Source organism: Cricetulus griseus, chromosome 9 (assembly GCF_003668045.3).
Source record: "Cricetulus griseus strain 17A/GY chromosome 9, alternate assembly CriGri-PICRH-1.0, whole genome shotgun sequence".
Taxonomy (NCBI): domain Eukaryota; kingdom Metazoa; phylum Chordata; class Mammalia; order Rodentia; family Cricetidae; genus Cricetulus; species Cricetulus griseus.
The window spans coordinates 26595777-26613345 of NC_048602.1; the positions used below are offsets into that span (position 1 = coordinate 26595777).

General features: G+C 42.4%; 1 protein-coding gene across 1 annotated transcript; it reads right to left on the minus strand.

The window, feature by feature from the left end:
* Positions 1-15085: 15085 nt before the first annotated feature.
* On the minus strand, positions 15086-16033 carry LOC100769379 (vomeronasal type-1 receptor 4). The gene has a single exon (XM_027431290.1). It carries the CDS (start codon positions 16031-16033, stop codon positions 15086-15088), a length of 948 nt encoding a protein of 315 aa, XP_027287091.1.
* Between the last annotated feature and the right edge of the window lie 1536 nt (positions 16034-17569).

The window sequence follows — 17569 nt, forward strand, 5'->3', positions numbered from 1 at the left end:
CCTGCTCAGACTTTGGTGAAGACATAAAAAGGGAAACTTGTTGAGGCCCAGAGCTGGATTTGCAAGGTCGCGGAGGGGCAAGAGCTTTGAGAAAGATGATGTTTCTGTTACTGATGGACCACAAGGCACACTTAGAATAGCAATAAAAGAATTTTAAGGTAAAGCCAGGCGTTGGTGGCACACGCCTTTAATCTCAGCACTCGGGAGGCAGAGGCAGGTGGATCTCTGTGAGTTCGAGACCAGCCTGGTCTACAAAAGCTAGTTCCAGGACAGCCTCCAAAGCCACAGAGAAATCCTGTAGGGGAAGCTGTAGCCACGCCTTCTTAGGGGCTGGCTACAGGTGTGCCTGACCACGCTTGTGAGGGCGTGGTCAGAGGGATGTAGTGTGACTGCTTTGCTCTTTTGGTTTCACTTTGGTACTTGCTGTACAGACTGCTGCCACGCCGGCTGGCTAGGTCGCTCTGTAAGTAAGGCTTTTCCCTATTAAATACCTTTATATTTCTACCTGACTCCGTATTGATAATTTCCCACTAAATCTGGTGTCAGAAGTGGGATATTGGAAACCTACACCCCATTTGGGACAGGCTGTGGTTCCATCGGGCCCGCGGCCTAGGCCGGGAAAGTGCCCTCTCTTCACAGGCGTTCCCGGCTAGCAGCCGACCTGCTGCAGCTGAGCTGCTCAGAACCATCCACCCAGCTAGGAGACAGTTTCTAGCTGCCTAGAGTCCCGTAGGCCTTGGCTTTCAGCAGAAGCTTCCCCTGGCCACTGCTGCGGGAAAGCCACATCTGTTTCAATGGTTGCAGCCACAAGACCGTATACTCTCTAAGATAAGCGCAGCCGCTTTTGTGAACTCTCTCCACCACTGACCGACTGCTGCCAAACGCCGCGGACTGAACACCTGTGCCACCCACTGGTCAAAGATAGTTACTGCATCGGAGTAGAAATCAGGTAAAATTATGGCGGAATATTTATCATTTGCTAAAATTGGCAATATTTTTGCTTATTATGTGAATTCACTGTTTAAGGAGGATTCTAATTTGCCAATTACTTGCTTATATGCTGTAATGGCAGTTAGCTTGCTGGTACAAATAATATTACTAGCCAGAGGACTCAGGAACAGGGACAGAGATAACCTCACCACCTGCTTGCAGGAAATAACAGCTTTACGCAATGAGGTTTTGGAGAACAGATTAGGTCAGACCACAATTGTGCAGCAAGTGGAACAGAAAATGGATGATAAGCTTGGCTTTGTGTCCAATACGCTAAAGACAGAGCTGTCTGTTACCCAAGATGCGATGCAGCGTATTTATGCCTGAGACCTTAGAGGCTAGGCTGTCAGAAGACGGTGATGAGCTAAAAAAATATCTGTAGCCAGCTAGAAACTCAGATAGGCAATGTTACCCAGAAATTAGATGCAAAGGTGCAAGATACCCAGGATAGGGTTGAAGAATTGAACAATGCCAGTCAATCAATTATTGAAGCATCCAAGGTAGCAGATCACAAATTTGAGTCTAGATTTGAATGTTTGGAAGATAATTTACAATACAGGGCTGACAAGATTACATAGGTCCATAAGGTCGATTGCTGAGGACTCAAAATCAACAAATCATGACCTCGAATCTAGACTTCAATACCTAGAAGGCAGTTTCCATGCCATCCAGATGCTGCCTAAGGATGATCATATTAAAACCTAGAAAAACATGTAAATGAGCAGTTAGAGCAATTTACAGATTCACTAACATGCTTGGAATCTTTTATGATTAAGGAAATTGAAACTTTTCAAAAGGATATCATTACTAGGCTTAAAGATCATTGGGATGCCTCAGAAGCAGAATCACTCCAATCCCAGGCACTTACTCCACCCAGGTATCATGACTATTCTTCTAAGGTTGTTACTCATACACCATTAGTGTACCCAGCTACCATGGTAGAAAAGCCAGCTTCTAAGAAACACCCTCATGGACGAATGGCTTATGAATGGCCACCTATACAACTGAAGGATCTTAAGAATATTAAAGAATCAGTTGTCTCATATGGTCTCCATAGTCCATACGTAAAACAGCTATTACATTCATGGGCAACCTTTAACAGGGTGACACCCACAGACTGGGAACGATTGGTAGCAGCTGTACTTGAGAATTCATGCCAAATCCAATGGAAGGCATTAGTAAGAGAAGAGGCAAAGCTCCTTGAGCATCAGGGCATAAAGGAAGGTTTTGAAGCCCCTCTAGATAAGCTTCTTGGTGAGGGTATTTATGCTGACCCACAGGTTCAGGCTGAATATGATGACGATATACTGTCCCTATGTAGGAAAGCAGCGTTAAATGCCTGGGATAAGGTTTATGAGCCAGGAGAACGCCTAAAAGCTTATACCAGAATAGAACAGGGACCTACAGAACAGTTCCAGGATTTCTTACAAAGGTTAACTAGAGCAGTAGAATTACAGGTAACAGATCCAGAAACAAGACAATCAATTATATATACAATAGCTTATGAAAATACAAACTCAATATGAAAAAGAATACTTTTGCCTTTAAAGATCGGATCAGCTCCGCTAGAAGAATGGGTTTTGTATGCAGCCAATATTGACTATCATGTGCAAGACACTGGAGCTTGGGCAGGAGAAGCCATCTCCAAAGGCTTAAAACGGCAACAGGAAATTAAAAGGTCTAAAGGTGAGGATGTTAGGGCTTGGCAAGGAGAAGCACCTTACAGAGGTCAACATAGATACCAAGAGGCTAGAGGTTACTACTACTATGAACCAGAACGTTGGGTAGGAAGAGCCTTCCCCTGGAGACCACGAAGGCTCCAGGAACCTAGATGTTTCAACTGTGGTAAAATGGGACATACTAAGAGAAATTGTAGACAAACAAATTCTAACAATGCCTCATAAGTGGCCTTCTGGATTATGTAAAAGATATGGTAAGGGCAGACACTGGACCAATGAATGTAGATCGACCAGGGACATGCAAGGAAACCCGTTAAGGTCGGGAAACCCTGAGGGGGCCCCAAGAAGGTCCCCACATCAAGAAACTGGTCATTCCCAGTAGCAGTGGGAGACAATTTCTCACAGGACGAATAGATAGTTCTTTGCCTATTTTGAAAAATGATACTGCTCTAGATGGTAGTTTGAATAGTGATGAAGAATCAAGTGTGAATGGACAAAATGAGAAACGCATTATTTTGGCAAGCTTCTATTAATGATAAAAGGCCTCAGTTAAAAGTGAAAATTAATAATAGTTATTTCTGGCTTAGTGGACACTGGGGTGGATGTAACTATTATTACTCAAAAGTCTTGGCCTCAGAAATGGCCTCTTAGAGAGGCAAATGTACAATTTTTAGGAATTGGAACTCTATCTAGAGTTCGACAGAGTGTTCACTCGGTGGTCTGCTTTCGACCGGAAGGACAGAAAGGGATACTGAAACCATACGTGGCAAATATTGCTATAAATCTCTGGGGTCGTGATCTCTTACAGCAATAGAATACTCAGATTAATATTCCTCCAGTGTCAGACACAAATTATGCACAATCTTTAGATAGTAGAAAAGATCTGGTAAGACGCTATGGAAAACGGTTACCAACCATCCATGCTGTACAGAAACTAGGTACAAATGATGGACCTTCAGAGGAGCCAAAGGCCCTGCCATTGAAGTGGCTTACAAATGAACCAGTTTGGGTAGGACAATGGCCTATGACCTCTGAGAAGCTAGAGGCTTTAGAAAAGTTAGTACAGGAACAGCTAGACGCTGGACATATAGAGGAATCTAGCAGTCCTTGGAATTCCCCTGTATTTGTCATCAAAAAGAAGTCAGGTAAGTGGAGAATGCTGACAGACCTGAGAGCTATAAATAAGGTAATTCAACCCATGGGCTCTCTGCAACCTGGAATGCCATGACCTTCCTTAATACCTAAAGGATGGCCTATCATAGTCATTGATCTAAAAGACTGTTTCTTCACAATACCGTTACAGGAAAATGATAGAGAAAAATTTGCATTTACTGTACCAACTCTTAATAATTCACAGCCAGTGAGGAGATATCAGTGGAGGGTTTTGCCACAAGGAATGTTAAATAGCCCTACTTTGTGTCAACACTTTGTACAGCAACCTTTGGAAATAATTCGTAAAAAATTTTCACAATCTTTTGTTTATCATTACATGGATGATATTCTTTTATCAGATTCTAATAAGGAAACTTTGGAACGTATGTTTGAAATGGTGAAGGAAGTTCTGCCTCGTTGGGGGTTACAGATTGCCCCAGAAAAGATACAAAGAGGAGATTCTATTAACTATTTAGGTTACAAGATAGACTTACAGAGAATCAGACGTCAAAAGGTACAAATTAGGAAAGATCGATATCAAACTCTTAATTCTCTTCAGAAATTATTAGGGGAAATTTCTCAATTGCAGACGATTATTGGTGTAGAAGGACATGACTTAAAGCATTTAAAAATGGCCCTTACAGGTGATAAGGACCTAAACAGTCCGAGAATATTATCTGCTGAGGCAGAAAAAGAGTTACAATGGGTAGAAAACAAAATATTGGATGCACACTTAGATGGGATGAACCTTGATTTAGACTGTATTCTGGTTATCTTGCCATCCAGAGAATACCCTTCTGGGATTCTGTTATGAAGGGAAGACACTATATTGGAATGGATATTTCTGCCACATAAACAGAATGAAAAGTTAAAGACATATATAGAAAAGATTTCTGATTTGATTTTAAAGGGTAAATTAAGACTTTGTCTGCTGACTGGAAAAGATCCAGCAGAAATTATAGTACCTTTAATAAGGAAATTTCCTCCTTGTGGAAGGATAATGAATATTGGCAAATAGCTCTTACTGACTTTTTGGAAACAATTGGCAACAACTATCCCAAAACTGACAGAATTAAATTTATAAAAGAGACAGTCTGGATTCTTCCAGGTATTGTAAGACAAACTCCCATTTCTGGAGTTCTTACCTTCTACACTGATGCCAACAAATCAGATAAGGCAGGTTATAAAGCAGGTGAGGTAAGTAAAGTAGTTCAAAGTCCATCTGTACAGAAGGCAGAATTATATGCAATTCTCATGGTACTTATGGATTTCACAGAACCTCTTAATATAGTTACTGATTCCCAATATACAGAGAGAGTCGTGTTACACATTGAGACTGCAGAACTTGTTTCTGATAATACAAAATTAACTTCTCTGTTTTTACAATTACAGGAAACTATCAGAAACAGAAGTAATCCTCTATATATTACACATATCAGATCCCATACGGGTCTGCCTGGCCCACTAGCACAAGGCAATGATGAGATTGATCGTTTATTAATTGGAAGTGTGCTAGAAGCCTCAGAATTTCATAAGAAACATCATGTGAATAGCAAAGGTTTGAAAAAGGACTTCTCCATCACTTGGCAACAAGCCAAGGAGATAGCGAGAAACTGTCCTACTTGTTCCTTTTATAATCAAACTCCATTGCCAACAGGTTGTAATCCTAAGGGCATTTGGAGAAATGAGGTTTGGCAGATGGATGTCTTTCACTTTACAGAGTTTGGAAATTTAAAATATGTGCATCATACTATAGACACATTCTAAGGGTTCCAATGGGCTACTGCTCTTAACTCAGAAAAGGCTGATTCTGTTACTACACACCTGCTAGAGGTGATCACAGTTATGGGTATACCTGCACAAATAAAAACTGACAATGCTCCAGCATATGTCTCTACAAAATTGAAACAATTTTTCAAATATTATAACATAAAGCACGTTACTGGTATACCACACAATCCTACAGGACAAGCAATGGTTGAGAGATCTAATAGAACACTTAAGGAGATGCTCAACAAACAAGCTTGGAAGACTAAACCCCCCAAACATAGGTTACATAATGCTTTATTAACACTAAACTTTCTTAATGCCAATGAAAAAGGACAAACAGCTGCGAAAAGACACTGGATTACAGAAAAAACTGCTAAACTCAATCAGCCGGTATACTTCAAAGATGTACTAACCTCTATATGGAAACCAGGGCATATGTTACATTGGGGTAGGGGTTTTACATTGGTTTCTACAGGAGAAGAAAAACTTTGGATACCATCAAAGTTGATCAAGATTCGAGTGGAAAAGGAAAAACCTCTCGACAAGGACAAATGACAAGTATTCTACTAAGGTATATCTTATAAACTAAATAAAAACCTCCCAAAGGAAAGGGAAATGTTTTGCTTTTATCTTCACAGGAAAGCTCATCTCCAAAAGACAAAGGACACTGCATGGGTAGATACTTAAGAAGAGAAGGTAGCTATAACCATCAAATAAAAGGAATGTGCCATACGGTAAACTTTACAGCTGTCTCTCAAAAAACTCTATTTCTCTTTATTTCCTAGTCCCTATTCAATTAAACCAATGCTGGGTTTAGAGGTGGATTTGGCTTTCCTCCTCTAAAATCCAAGCATGTTATTTAACTAAACTTTAGTGTTTCTGTATTATATCAAGAAACCAATTGATGTAATACAGAATAAAAGAAGAATTTGGGGACTGTCTTTGTCTTTTCTTGGATCTTTTTCTCAAGGTGTACACCCTCTCATAATTGTTATGCTCTCATGGTTGCATTCCCCAGCATGTGTACATACACAAGCAAACATTTCTCTGCTAACTATGTTTATAGAGTCCCACACAGCCAATAAAGACATGCCTAACAGCAATCCCTAAACACCCTGGAAAGAAAATGGGCCACGCCTCCTCAACTGCACTGGATCCAACTTGTTCCATTTCAACTGACACTCCGGCCAAACCTTTGGATACTGACTTCAATCAAGTTGAGGATTTCAAGCGAGATCTTTTATCAAGAGAATCCCATCTAACATGGACTGGATGCAATCCATTCAAGACTTTTACTACACTAATATATTCTTCCTACAGGACCCCCCATGACTATCATCGTCCCATTTCAGCAAAAAATAACTCAGAGGATGCTAAGCCCCCTTTCCCCATTGTTGTCACTTAGGATAGTGTATATACCTAGTTAGGGATAGCTTCCTATTGTTTATGGTTGGGATTGGAAGGAGGTGTTCAGGCTTGGCCACCTCTTTCAGATGACTTTAGGGTTTAGTTAAAATAGATAGTTAGGATGTGACATAAGCAGATTGTTGTATCTTCTTATATTTTACCTTTATGATTGTTAATTTTGGACTAAAAGGGGAATTGTAGGGGAAACTGTAGCCATGCCTTCTTAGGGGCTGGCTACAGGTGTGCCTGACCACGCTTGTGAGGGCGTGGTCAGAGTGACGTAGTGTGACTGCTTTGCTCTTTGGTTCACTTTGGTACTTGCTGTACAGACTGCTGCCACGCCGGCTGACTAGGTCGGTCTGTAAGTAAGGCTTTTCCCTATTAAATACCCTTGTATTTCTACCTGACTCCGTATTGGTAATTTCCCACTATAAAACCCTGTCTCGAAAAACCAAAGAAACCCCCCCCCCAAAAAAAAAAGAATTTTAAGGTAAAAACAATTCAGTGGTTCAGACAGGGAGTCAAAAGTTCTAACTGAATGTGGGGGTTCCAATAACAGGTTTCTCTTTCATCCTTTTCTTTGTGTGATGGAACACACACGCAAGGCCTTCTCTTGGCCAAGAAAGATACCTGCTATTGGGACCAAGTGGTGATGACAGGAAATGTCCACTTACAAGTGTCTTGGGTCACACAAAAGTACTGTCTTTACCCTTGCTTCCCACAATCTACAAAACAGCATTGATATGGAAGCACATTAGAAATAGGGGTGCGAGTGGCTTGGTGGTTAGGAGCACTATCTGGTCTTGCAGAGGACCTAAGTGCAATCCCTATTAGGACATAGGAGGCTAACAACCATCTATAATTCTAGCTTCAAGAGATCTGATGCCATCTTCTGGCCTTCATAGGAATACACACACACACACACACACACACACACACACACACACACACACACACCCAAGGCAGAGAGAAATTAAAATTCTAAAACAGAAAGAGAGCATAGAAAGAGATTTAGTGAAATGGATATAGTTCATCTCTCTTCACCTTGAAAGAAATGTTTGCTAAAAACAAACAAAAACAGAAGTGTATTTTCAGCCAAGGAACATTATGTATTAAAAGATTTGCCCTTAGGGAAAGCAAAATGAAAAATCAAGATTAGTTACCCTCATAGCTTTTGTCAACTTGACAAACCCAACTCTACCTGAGAAGGGGGAATCTCAACTAAGAAATTGCCTCTGTTCTGGTTACGTTTTATTTTGTTTTGTCAGCTTGACACAAACTAGAGTCAAATGGGAAGAGGAACCTCAGTTGAAGATATTCTTCTATTAGATTGTGTGTGGGCAATTCTGTGGGACATTTTCTTGATTGCTATTTGATAGAGGAAGGCCTAGTCCTCTGTGGGTGGTGCCACTCCTCGGTAGATGGTCCTGGGTGGTCTAAGAAAACTAATTGATCAAGCCAGGGGGAGCAAGCCAGTAAGCAGTGTTCCTCCAGGGCTTCTGCTTCAGTTCCTGTCTCCCAGGTGCTCTTGAGTTCCTGTCTTAGCTTTCCTCAATGGACTGTAACCTGGGATGTGTAAGCCAAATAAACCCTTTCCTTCCCAAGATGCTTTCAGTCGTGTTGTTTTGTTACCGCAACAGAAAGCAAACTAAGACAGCCTCCGTCAGGTTACCTTTGTGGGCAAGTCTGTGGATCATTTTTCTTAGTTGCTAACTGATGTAGAAGGGCCCAGCACACTGTGGGTGGTGCCATCTTTAGACAAATGTACCTAAGCTATTTATGAGAGGTAATTTAAACCAGGAGTGGTGGCTCACACCTTTAATCCTGGTACTCAGGAGGCAGAGGCAGGCAGATCTCTGAGTTGGAGGCCAGCCTGGTCTGTAGATCAAGTGCCAGGACAGCCAGAACTACACAGAGAAACTCTATCTCAGAAAAGGAAAGTGAAAAAAAAAAAAAAAAAAAAAAAAGGTAACTAAGTAAGCCAGCAAATCAGTAAGTAGCATTTCTGCATTGTCTTTCCTTGAAGAACCAGTTGCCAGTAAGCCAAATAAACCCTTTCCTTCTTTCCCCAAGGGGCTTTTGGGTGTGGTGTTTATCACAGCTACCAAAAGCAAACTAGGACTGTGACTCCTGTGATGCCCAACTCATGAGTAAAATCGGTCCCTTTGGGCCAGTGCAAAGTTTCATCCCCTGATGAAGACCATCCCTGAGTAGTTTCCCTAAAATCATCTCCCCCCATACTCCTGCTGTCTCTGCCTGGTTCCTCATAGACGCATAGTCTATCGTATATTTACCAGTATGAAAACATATTGCCTGGGCTTACGTCCCTGGCTCCGCATATGTAGCTTTCAGCTGATTAACCTCTTTATGTTACATGCCTTGATTTATTTGCTTGTTTACTAATTAGCTTTGCATGGATGTGTGGGTGCCTACGCCAGGAGGACAGAGGATGACTTGCGGGAGTAGGGGATTCAACCCTGGTGGCCGGGTTGAAAGCAAATGCTCTCACCTGCTGAGCCATCTCTCCCTGGCTCCTTTATGTTACAGTCTGGGGATAATAATAGTACTTACTTCGTAAGGTTCCGTGGGGATAAGTAAGTGTGTGTACAGAGTCTAACACGGCCTGCATTTCTTCTTTACTCAAAGCCTCCTGTCCATCCATCAGCAAACTGTTTTCCATCAGGGACCTATGAAGTTATTTCCAATCTATGATCAACTCTTCCCACCTTTCCAATAAGGGGGGGGGATCTAATTAGTTCTCCATTGTACGAAAGATTTCTGATGTAAAGTCAACTGTGAGTTAGAAAGACGAAAAGGAAATGGCGGACCAGCTGGGAGGGCTGGCGCTGTATCGTTCCCGCAGCGACGGTACTGCTTACCCTTAGGATCCCAGCTTCAGAAACCTTGTTCGCATCCAGTGCACCCATTGGTCATCCCCTGTGGCACGCAGGGAACTACAACTTCCATCAGGCTGAGCGTCGCCCCGCCGTCTGAGCCCGTTCCTTTTCGTGCTGAGCTGGGGCGCATGCGCTGTGTCCAAGCTTTGTTGCTAAGCGAGTCTCCTGTCTTTCAATTGCCTGGATTGGGAGGTTCCGGGCAGGCGCTTAGTCCAAGGGAGGCAGAGTAGAGGAATGGGGAAAGGTCCTTCACTAGCCGAACAATAAGGGAGCCCCCATTCGCTCTCTGGTCCAGAGAGTCCTAGTCTGGGGCGGGGGCGGGGGACTTCCATGGCAACGGGAGCATCTCATTGTGATGCGGAAAGCCAAAGGTTACTGTTGCCATAGAGATTCTAGTGCAGAAGGAGAGGTGAGATGAGATAAGGGGGTTGGGGAGCGGAGGTTAGGACTGTCAACAGAAGAATTCGATGGCCAAAGCAAGCTAGGTACAGGGATTGGCTTGAAGCAAGAGGATTTGGACAAATATTAGGGAAGGTATAGCTCAGTGGTTAAGAACACTGGCTGCTCTTGCAGAGGACGGGGGTTCAATTCCCGGCAACTACATGAGGGCTCACAACCATTTCTAACTCCAGTTCCAAGGGGATCCAGTGCCCTCCTCTGGCCGCTATGGGCATCAGGCATGCACGTGGTGACAGACATTCGCACAGGCAAAACATCCTTACACATAAAATAGTAATAGAATTTTAATAAAGAGATTTGGGGAGGTGACAGGAAAGCAGTATGTGAGGAGATGCGGAGATGCCTTGGGGAAAGTGGGAGTGCCCTAGGGGAAATTTCTAGTCATTGCCATGTTGTCTGTAGAGTACCGTGTAATTGAGGCATCGCCAGCCACAGAGAATACCACAGCTGGCAGAGCAGATCGTGACTAGAGGCAGAATTTCAGGTCTCTGAGTGGTACAGAAATAGGGCACTCTGGTCCCTGTGGGAATGACAGGGCCAAACTGAATGAATGAATGAATGAATGAATGAATGAATGGGGGCACTTAGAGAAACAGGGACCCAGCTCAGGAAGATCATAAATATTACTGAGAAAACTGGGGTTCCCTTTTGGGGTTCTTAGTCTCATTAATAAAAGCGTTTGAGAAGGACAGTTTTATTAGTTTTTTTGACGGGGAAAAGAAAAACACAAAACAGGACAGGCAACCTCTTAACCTTTGGCAGCTGCTGGGACAAGGGAATTTGCATAAAAGAGAAAGCCAGGCCTTTTAGGTTAGGGTCCAAGAAAGCCCGATCGTTCAACAACGGAAGTCCGCAAGCATCTGCATGGCATATAGGGGTCTTCAGAAAAAAGACTGAAAATGTCCAGTCTATCGTGGAAAGAGGCAATCTATTGCAGGGGGAAACAGGGTGGTGCACACCTCTAATCCCAGCACTCAGGAGACTGGAGCAGGTGGGCCACTGTGAATTCAAGGCCAGTCTCATGCACAACTTCAGTTCCAGGCCAGTCAGAGCTACACTGTGAGACCCTATCTCAAAGGGGGGGAAAAAAGTGGAAAACATTCCCAAGAATGTGAATGGGTTAGTGAGCTGAAATTTTAAAAAGTAATAATAATAATAATAATAATAATAATAATAATAATAATAATAATAAATAATATAAGCATACAACCCTTTATATGACATTTACACATTCATAGTGCCCCCACCACACACACACACACACACACACACACACACACACACACACACCATTTGTATAGCCAGAATGCTGGTGTGCGTCCTTATAGTATCTTCTCTTGGACTTTTCCCTTCTGTTTGTTTGTTTGTTTGTTTGTTTCCAATTCCAGTATGTTAGTTTCAGTTTTACCTAATTATTTTATTTTATTGGAAGAAAACAACACAGTGAAGTAGTTAAATACACGTAAGCCAGATCCCGCTTTGAGTGGTCATTGACCATGTGACCTTGGGCAAATCATCGACTCTTCCTGCCTGCAATGATTAGTTTTAATTTACAACATGACAATCTAGAGTCGGTGAGAGGCTGTCTAGATCAGAGTGGGCTGTAGGTATGTCTGTGGGGGGCTTTATTGTTAACTGGGGTGGGAAGGCATGTTCCCACTATGGGTGACACCACTCCCTAGGAAGGGGAACTGGACTATATAAGTATAATGAGAGTAATGAGCCAGAAGTAAGCATGTTTGCACTCATTTCTCTCTGCTCTCCACTGTGGAGGTATGTTACTAGCTGCTTCAAGGCCCAAGTGCTGTGATTTCTTCCACAATAATGAGCTATTCCCTGGAATTGAGAGCTAAAATAAAACCCATCCCCCATAAGTTGCTTCTTTTTTTTTTTAAAGATTTTATTTATTTATTATGTATACAACATTCTGCTTCCATGTATATCTGTACACCAGAAGAGGGCACCAGATTTCATAACGGATGGTTGTGAGCCACCGTGTGGTTGCTGGGAATTGAACTCAGGACCTCTGGAAGAGCAGTCAGTGCTCTTAACCTCTGAGCCATCTCTTCAGCCCCATAAGTTGCTTCTTATCAGAAATTTTATCACAATAACAGAAATGAACCTAGGGCGCTGCACTTCTGTCTCGTCTGTAAAATAGGAATACTGTTCTGGTTACCGTTTTACTGTTGTGCTAAGACACATCGACCAACTTAAAGAAGAAAGTGTTTATTTGGGGCTTACTGTTTCAAAGGGTTAAAGTCCATGACCATCATGACACAGAGCATGGCAGCAGATAGGCAGATATGACTCTGGATTTGCACCTGAGAACTTTTTTTTAACTTTGTTTTATTGATGAACTATACATTTTTCTCCATTCCCTGTCCCTCCTCTCCTCTCCCATCCTACCCCCCCCACACACACACAGGAGATCTTCCCTTCCTAGGCTGATTCATGTAAGTCTCCTTTAGGGTCCTCTTGGTTACCTAGGTTCTCTGAGGTTGTGGCCTGTAGGCTGGTTGTCCTTTGCTTTGTGTCTAATATCCACTTATGAGTGAGTACATATCATATTTGGCTTTCTGGGTCTGGGTTACCTCACTCAGGATGGTGTTCTCTAGTTCCACTCATTTGCTTGCAAATTTCAAGATGTCATTGTTATTTTTTTGTTTTTTGTTTTTTGTTTTTTTGTTTTTTACCGATGAGTACTCCATTGTGTAAATGTACCACATTTTCCTTATCCATTCTTCAGTTGAGGGGCATCTAGGCTGCTTCCAAGTCCTGGCTATTATGAATAATGTTGCTATGAACACAGTTGAGCAAATGTCCCTGTGGTGTGAGTGTGCCTCCTTTGGGTATATGCCCCAAAGTGGTATTGCTGGGTCTTGAGGCAGATTGATTCCCAATTTTCTGAGAAACCACCATACTGCTTTCCAGAATGGCTGTACAAGTTTGCATTCCTACCAGCAATGGAGGAGTGTTCCCTTTTCTCCACATTCTCTCCACATAAGCTGCCACTGGAGTTTTTTGGCTATTCTGACAGGAGTAAGATGGTATCTTAGAGTTGTTTTTATTTTCATTTCTCTGATGACTAAGGGTGTTGAGCATTTCCTTATGTGTCTTTCAGCTATTTGAGATTCCTCTATGGAGAATTCTCTGTTTAGATCTATACCCCATATTTGATTAGATTATTTGGTCTTTTGATGTCTAGTGTCTTGAGGTCATTGTATATTTTGGAGATCAGTCCTCTGTCAGATGTGGGGTGGGTAAAGATCTCTTACCGTTCTGTAGGCTGCCATTTTGTCTTATTGACAGTGTCCTTTGCCTTACAGTAGAAGCTTCTCAGTTTGAGGAAGTCCCATTTACTCAATGTTGCTCTCAGCATCTGTGCTACTGTTGTTAAATTTAGGAAGTGGTCTCCTGTGCCAATGCCATGAGGAGAACTGCTTTATTAGCAACCATGACACAGAAAGAGACACCTAATGTGGAAGGGTGTGGGCTTTTGAAACCTAAGCACGTGCATATAGAGGCCCATGGTTGATGTCAGGAATCATTTTCCATCACTCTCCTGCCTTATCTGCTGAGGAAAGGTCTTCCAATTAAACCCAGAACTCACTGATATGGCTAGCCTCACGAGCTAGATTCCTCTGGGGATCTCCTGTTTCTACCTTCTGAGTCTGCAATAATAGGCAGGCCACCATGCCCACTCGGCATTTACATGCATGGGGGTCTAGGTATCTGAACTTTGAGCCTCATACTAGCATGGCAAATGCTTTACCCATTATATAATCATCATCTCATTTTTGCCATTTTGTTCAGTTTATTTGCTGTCACTAATATAGTACCAGAACATTCCTGGCATGTTTAACAAGTTGATAAGTAAAAAAAAAAAAAATTGCTCAGGGAAGAATAATTTCATAGATGGTCAACCATACATGTAATAGGAAACTTTCCACTTGCTGTATTTTTCTTAGGATGAAAGTGAGTTTTATTTCCCATCACAATCATCTGTGATTAGGATGGAGAACCTCAAATGGAAGGTGACGAGGAGGATTGAGATGCCACCCAGCTCCAAATTAGTGTTGTTGGGCAATTCAAGGTGCTTGAAAGTTAGAGCCCATCAAATCCTTGGCAAACTTCATGAGAAGAACAACAACAGAATCAAAACAGTGCCATCTAGCAGGGAACACTAAAGCAGGTTGGAAGATCACTTAGAATAAACAACGTGATTTTCAGCCATAAAGTGACCCCAGGTTTCATTGCCCTTAAAATTTAGGATCATTATCTAACGGACACTCTCTGTAATTTTAGAAGAGTTCACCTGTGCGTATGAAGTTAATTATAATACTATTACATATCAAACTTGTTCCTTATAAAATTAAACACATGGTTATGTGAAAATTGTTCATTTATTAATGTTTGTTCCCATGAAGTCTTTAAAGTCTCATATTAAAAACATACCATCTCTAAAAAAAGAATTAAAATGAACAGATAAGGTGGCTGTATTCCTGAATCCCAGTACTTGGAAGATGGAAGCATGAGGAACAGGAGTCCAAGATCATCTCTACTGCTTAACAAGTTTGAGGCCAGCATGGCCTATATAAGGCCCTGACTTTAAAAAAATGCAGTATCTGTCGATTCCCACCATCGGAACATTAGGTACCCAGGAATGCCATGGTTATTTTGCTCAGCTGTGGTTAAGAACGCTCTAAAGCAGAGGAGAGTTTGGATATCAGATTAGCCATGGCAGCCTCTTGTAGAAAAGGTACATTCAAAGTTTGAAAGGGAAGAAATGAATGTGGAAATGATTTTCCTATTGTTCATCAGAACATAAGGGCAGATGATTGGGTAGCCGGAAGACAAAGCTCCACTAATCACATCCAACACTTGGCCGTTCTTAGGTCCGTGGAGTGAATAGAAGGTGACAAAGGTGTTTGAGAAATAGAAAAACATGAAGAAACCCACCAGCAGGAGGATGCTGTGCGTGGCTTTCTTTTCAGAAGAGGCCTGGGAAGAGACTCTGGAACTGTGGACATGCCGGGTTCTCCTATTGTGTCTGAACAGGAGTGTCACCATGTAGAGGCTGGTCCCCATCATGAGAAGCACGAACAGGATGTCTCTAATCGTTAACGCAGTCACAAGTGACAAGGTGGTGTGATGGCGAACCTGGTTGCTTCGGCAGTATGTCTGGGAATATCTAGAACCCACAACAGTGAAGTTGATTTGGCCCTTTACGTTTTCAAGCATGGGAATATAGACAAAGGCATTGATGATCCAGATGAGAAGGAGTGAGGGAAAAATGCAGGGCTCAAGCTTGGACTTAAGCCACGCCCACTTGGAATGATTAGAACTGACAGTGACGGCTTGAAACACACTCAGCAGAGACGTAGTGCAGATGGAAAGGCCCCTGGTAACACTGTATGCGTACAAAACTGCCTTGCATCCAACGTCATGGAAAAGGAGCTTGACGGCGAAGGACGCCATGACGTCTGGCAGCAGCCGGAACGCGATGCTCAGCACGTTGACAAGCGTCAGATGTGTGAAAATCATATCTATGGGTTTCTTCAGACGAGGCTGAATTAAGAAGCTGTACAGGTATAGCATGAAGAGCAGTGAGTTTCCCAGGAATCCAATGAAAAGTTCTGACAGGAAGAAGAATTCAGAAATTAGGTCTCTTGAAAACATTATCTTAAGGAAGTCTTCGGTGTTCTGGTTGGACAAGGCAGACCAAGCAAATATAAATGCATGATGTTGTGAGGTTAGAATTAGTGGACCAGGTGGATGAATACAGGGATCGACAGATGAGCACAAGGAGATGGTAGTGAAATGCACACCCTGCAGCCCGGGATCAGAGCCGGCCCTTCCATGAACTGGTTTCCATTATTTCTGGGAGCCTGAGAGTAGAAAGGTCAGGGTTAATGAACTCATATGGAAACACACAACATATTAGCATATGAACCAGGACATATTTCAGATGAAAGACAGATTTATATTGTACAGAGCTAAAAAATCTGAGCAACAAGAAAACAAATAACCACCAGGTGGTGGTGGCGCACGCCTTTAATTCCAGCACTCGGGAGGCAGAGGCAGGGAGGGGGATCTCTGTGAGTTTGAGGCCAGCCTGGTCTCCAGAGGGAGTTCCAGGACAGGCTTCAAAGCTACAAAGAGAAACCCTGTCTCGGAAAAAATTTTTTTTTGAAATATAGAATTAAATGGGAAAATCTTTAAAGATGAAAGACAACTGGCTGAGAAACACTTCTTTAAAAATATTTATTTACTCTTCTGCCTCCATGTATCCCTGCCCACCAGAAGCAGGCACCGGATCTCACTACAGATGGTTGTGAGCCGCCATGCGGTTGCTGGGAATTGAACTCAGGTCCTCTGGGAGAGCAGCCAGTGCTCTTAACCGTTTAGCCATCTCTCCAGCCCGAGAAACACTTAAAAAAAAAATGTCCAGAATCATTAGTTATCAGGGAAATGCAAATTAACATTTCAATTTCGACTTAGTGCAGTCAGAATAAAACAAAAGACAGCACTTACTGGGGAGAAGGCAGGGAACAGGGAAAACTTCCCCAGAGTGCTAACTGCTGCAGGCACTAAGGGAATCAGTGTGCGGATCCTCAAACAGCTGAAATCAATCTACCTCATGATCCAGCTATGCCACCCTTGGGCATATGACCAGAGGACTCCACATCTTACTACAGAGGTGTAGTACACCTGCTCATCCATGTTTCTTACTGCTGTGTTCAAAATAGCCAGAAATTGGAAACAGCCTAAATGTCTACCAACGAATGAATGGATAATGAAAATGGGATCTCTCTCTCTCTCTCTCTCTCTCTCTCTCTCTCTCTCTCTCTCTGTATGTGTGTGTGTGAATGTCATTCAGCTTTCCAGAAAAATGGAATTATGAAATTTATAGGTGAATGGATTGAGGTAGATGCAATCATCCTGCATGAAGTAACCCTGACCCAGAAGGATAAATGCTGCAGTTTCTCTCCTGGTATATTCTAACTTTGCTATTTCCCTTGTACCTTCTCTCTAAACCAATGTATTCTCAATTATTTGACACGTCTCTATAAAACATTATAGCTCAGAACAAGAGTGTGGGTATTAGTTGTTCTAACCTTGGTTTAGACTCTTTTTTTTTTTTGGACAAGGATTGAAAGCGATGTCCAAGCCTAGTCATTGGCCAGCAGCATTGTAACTAATATTAATCTCTGT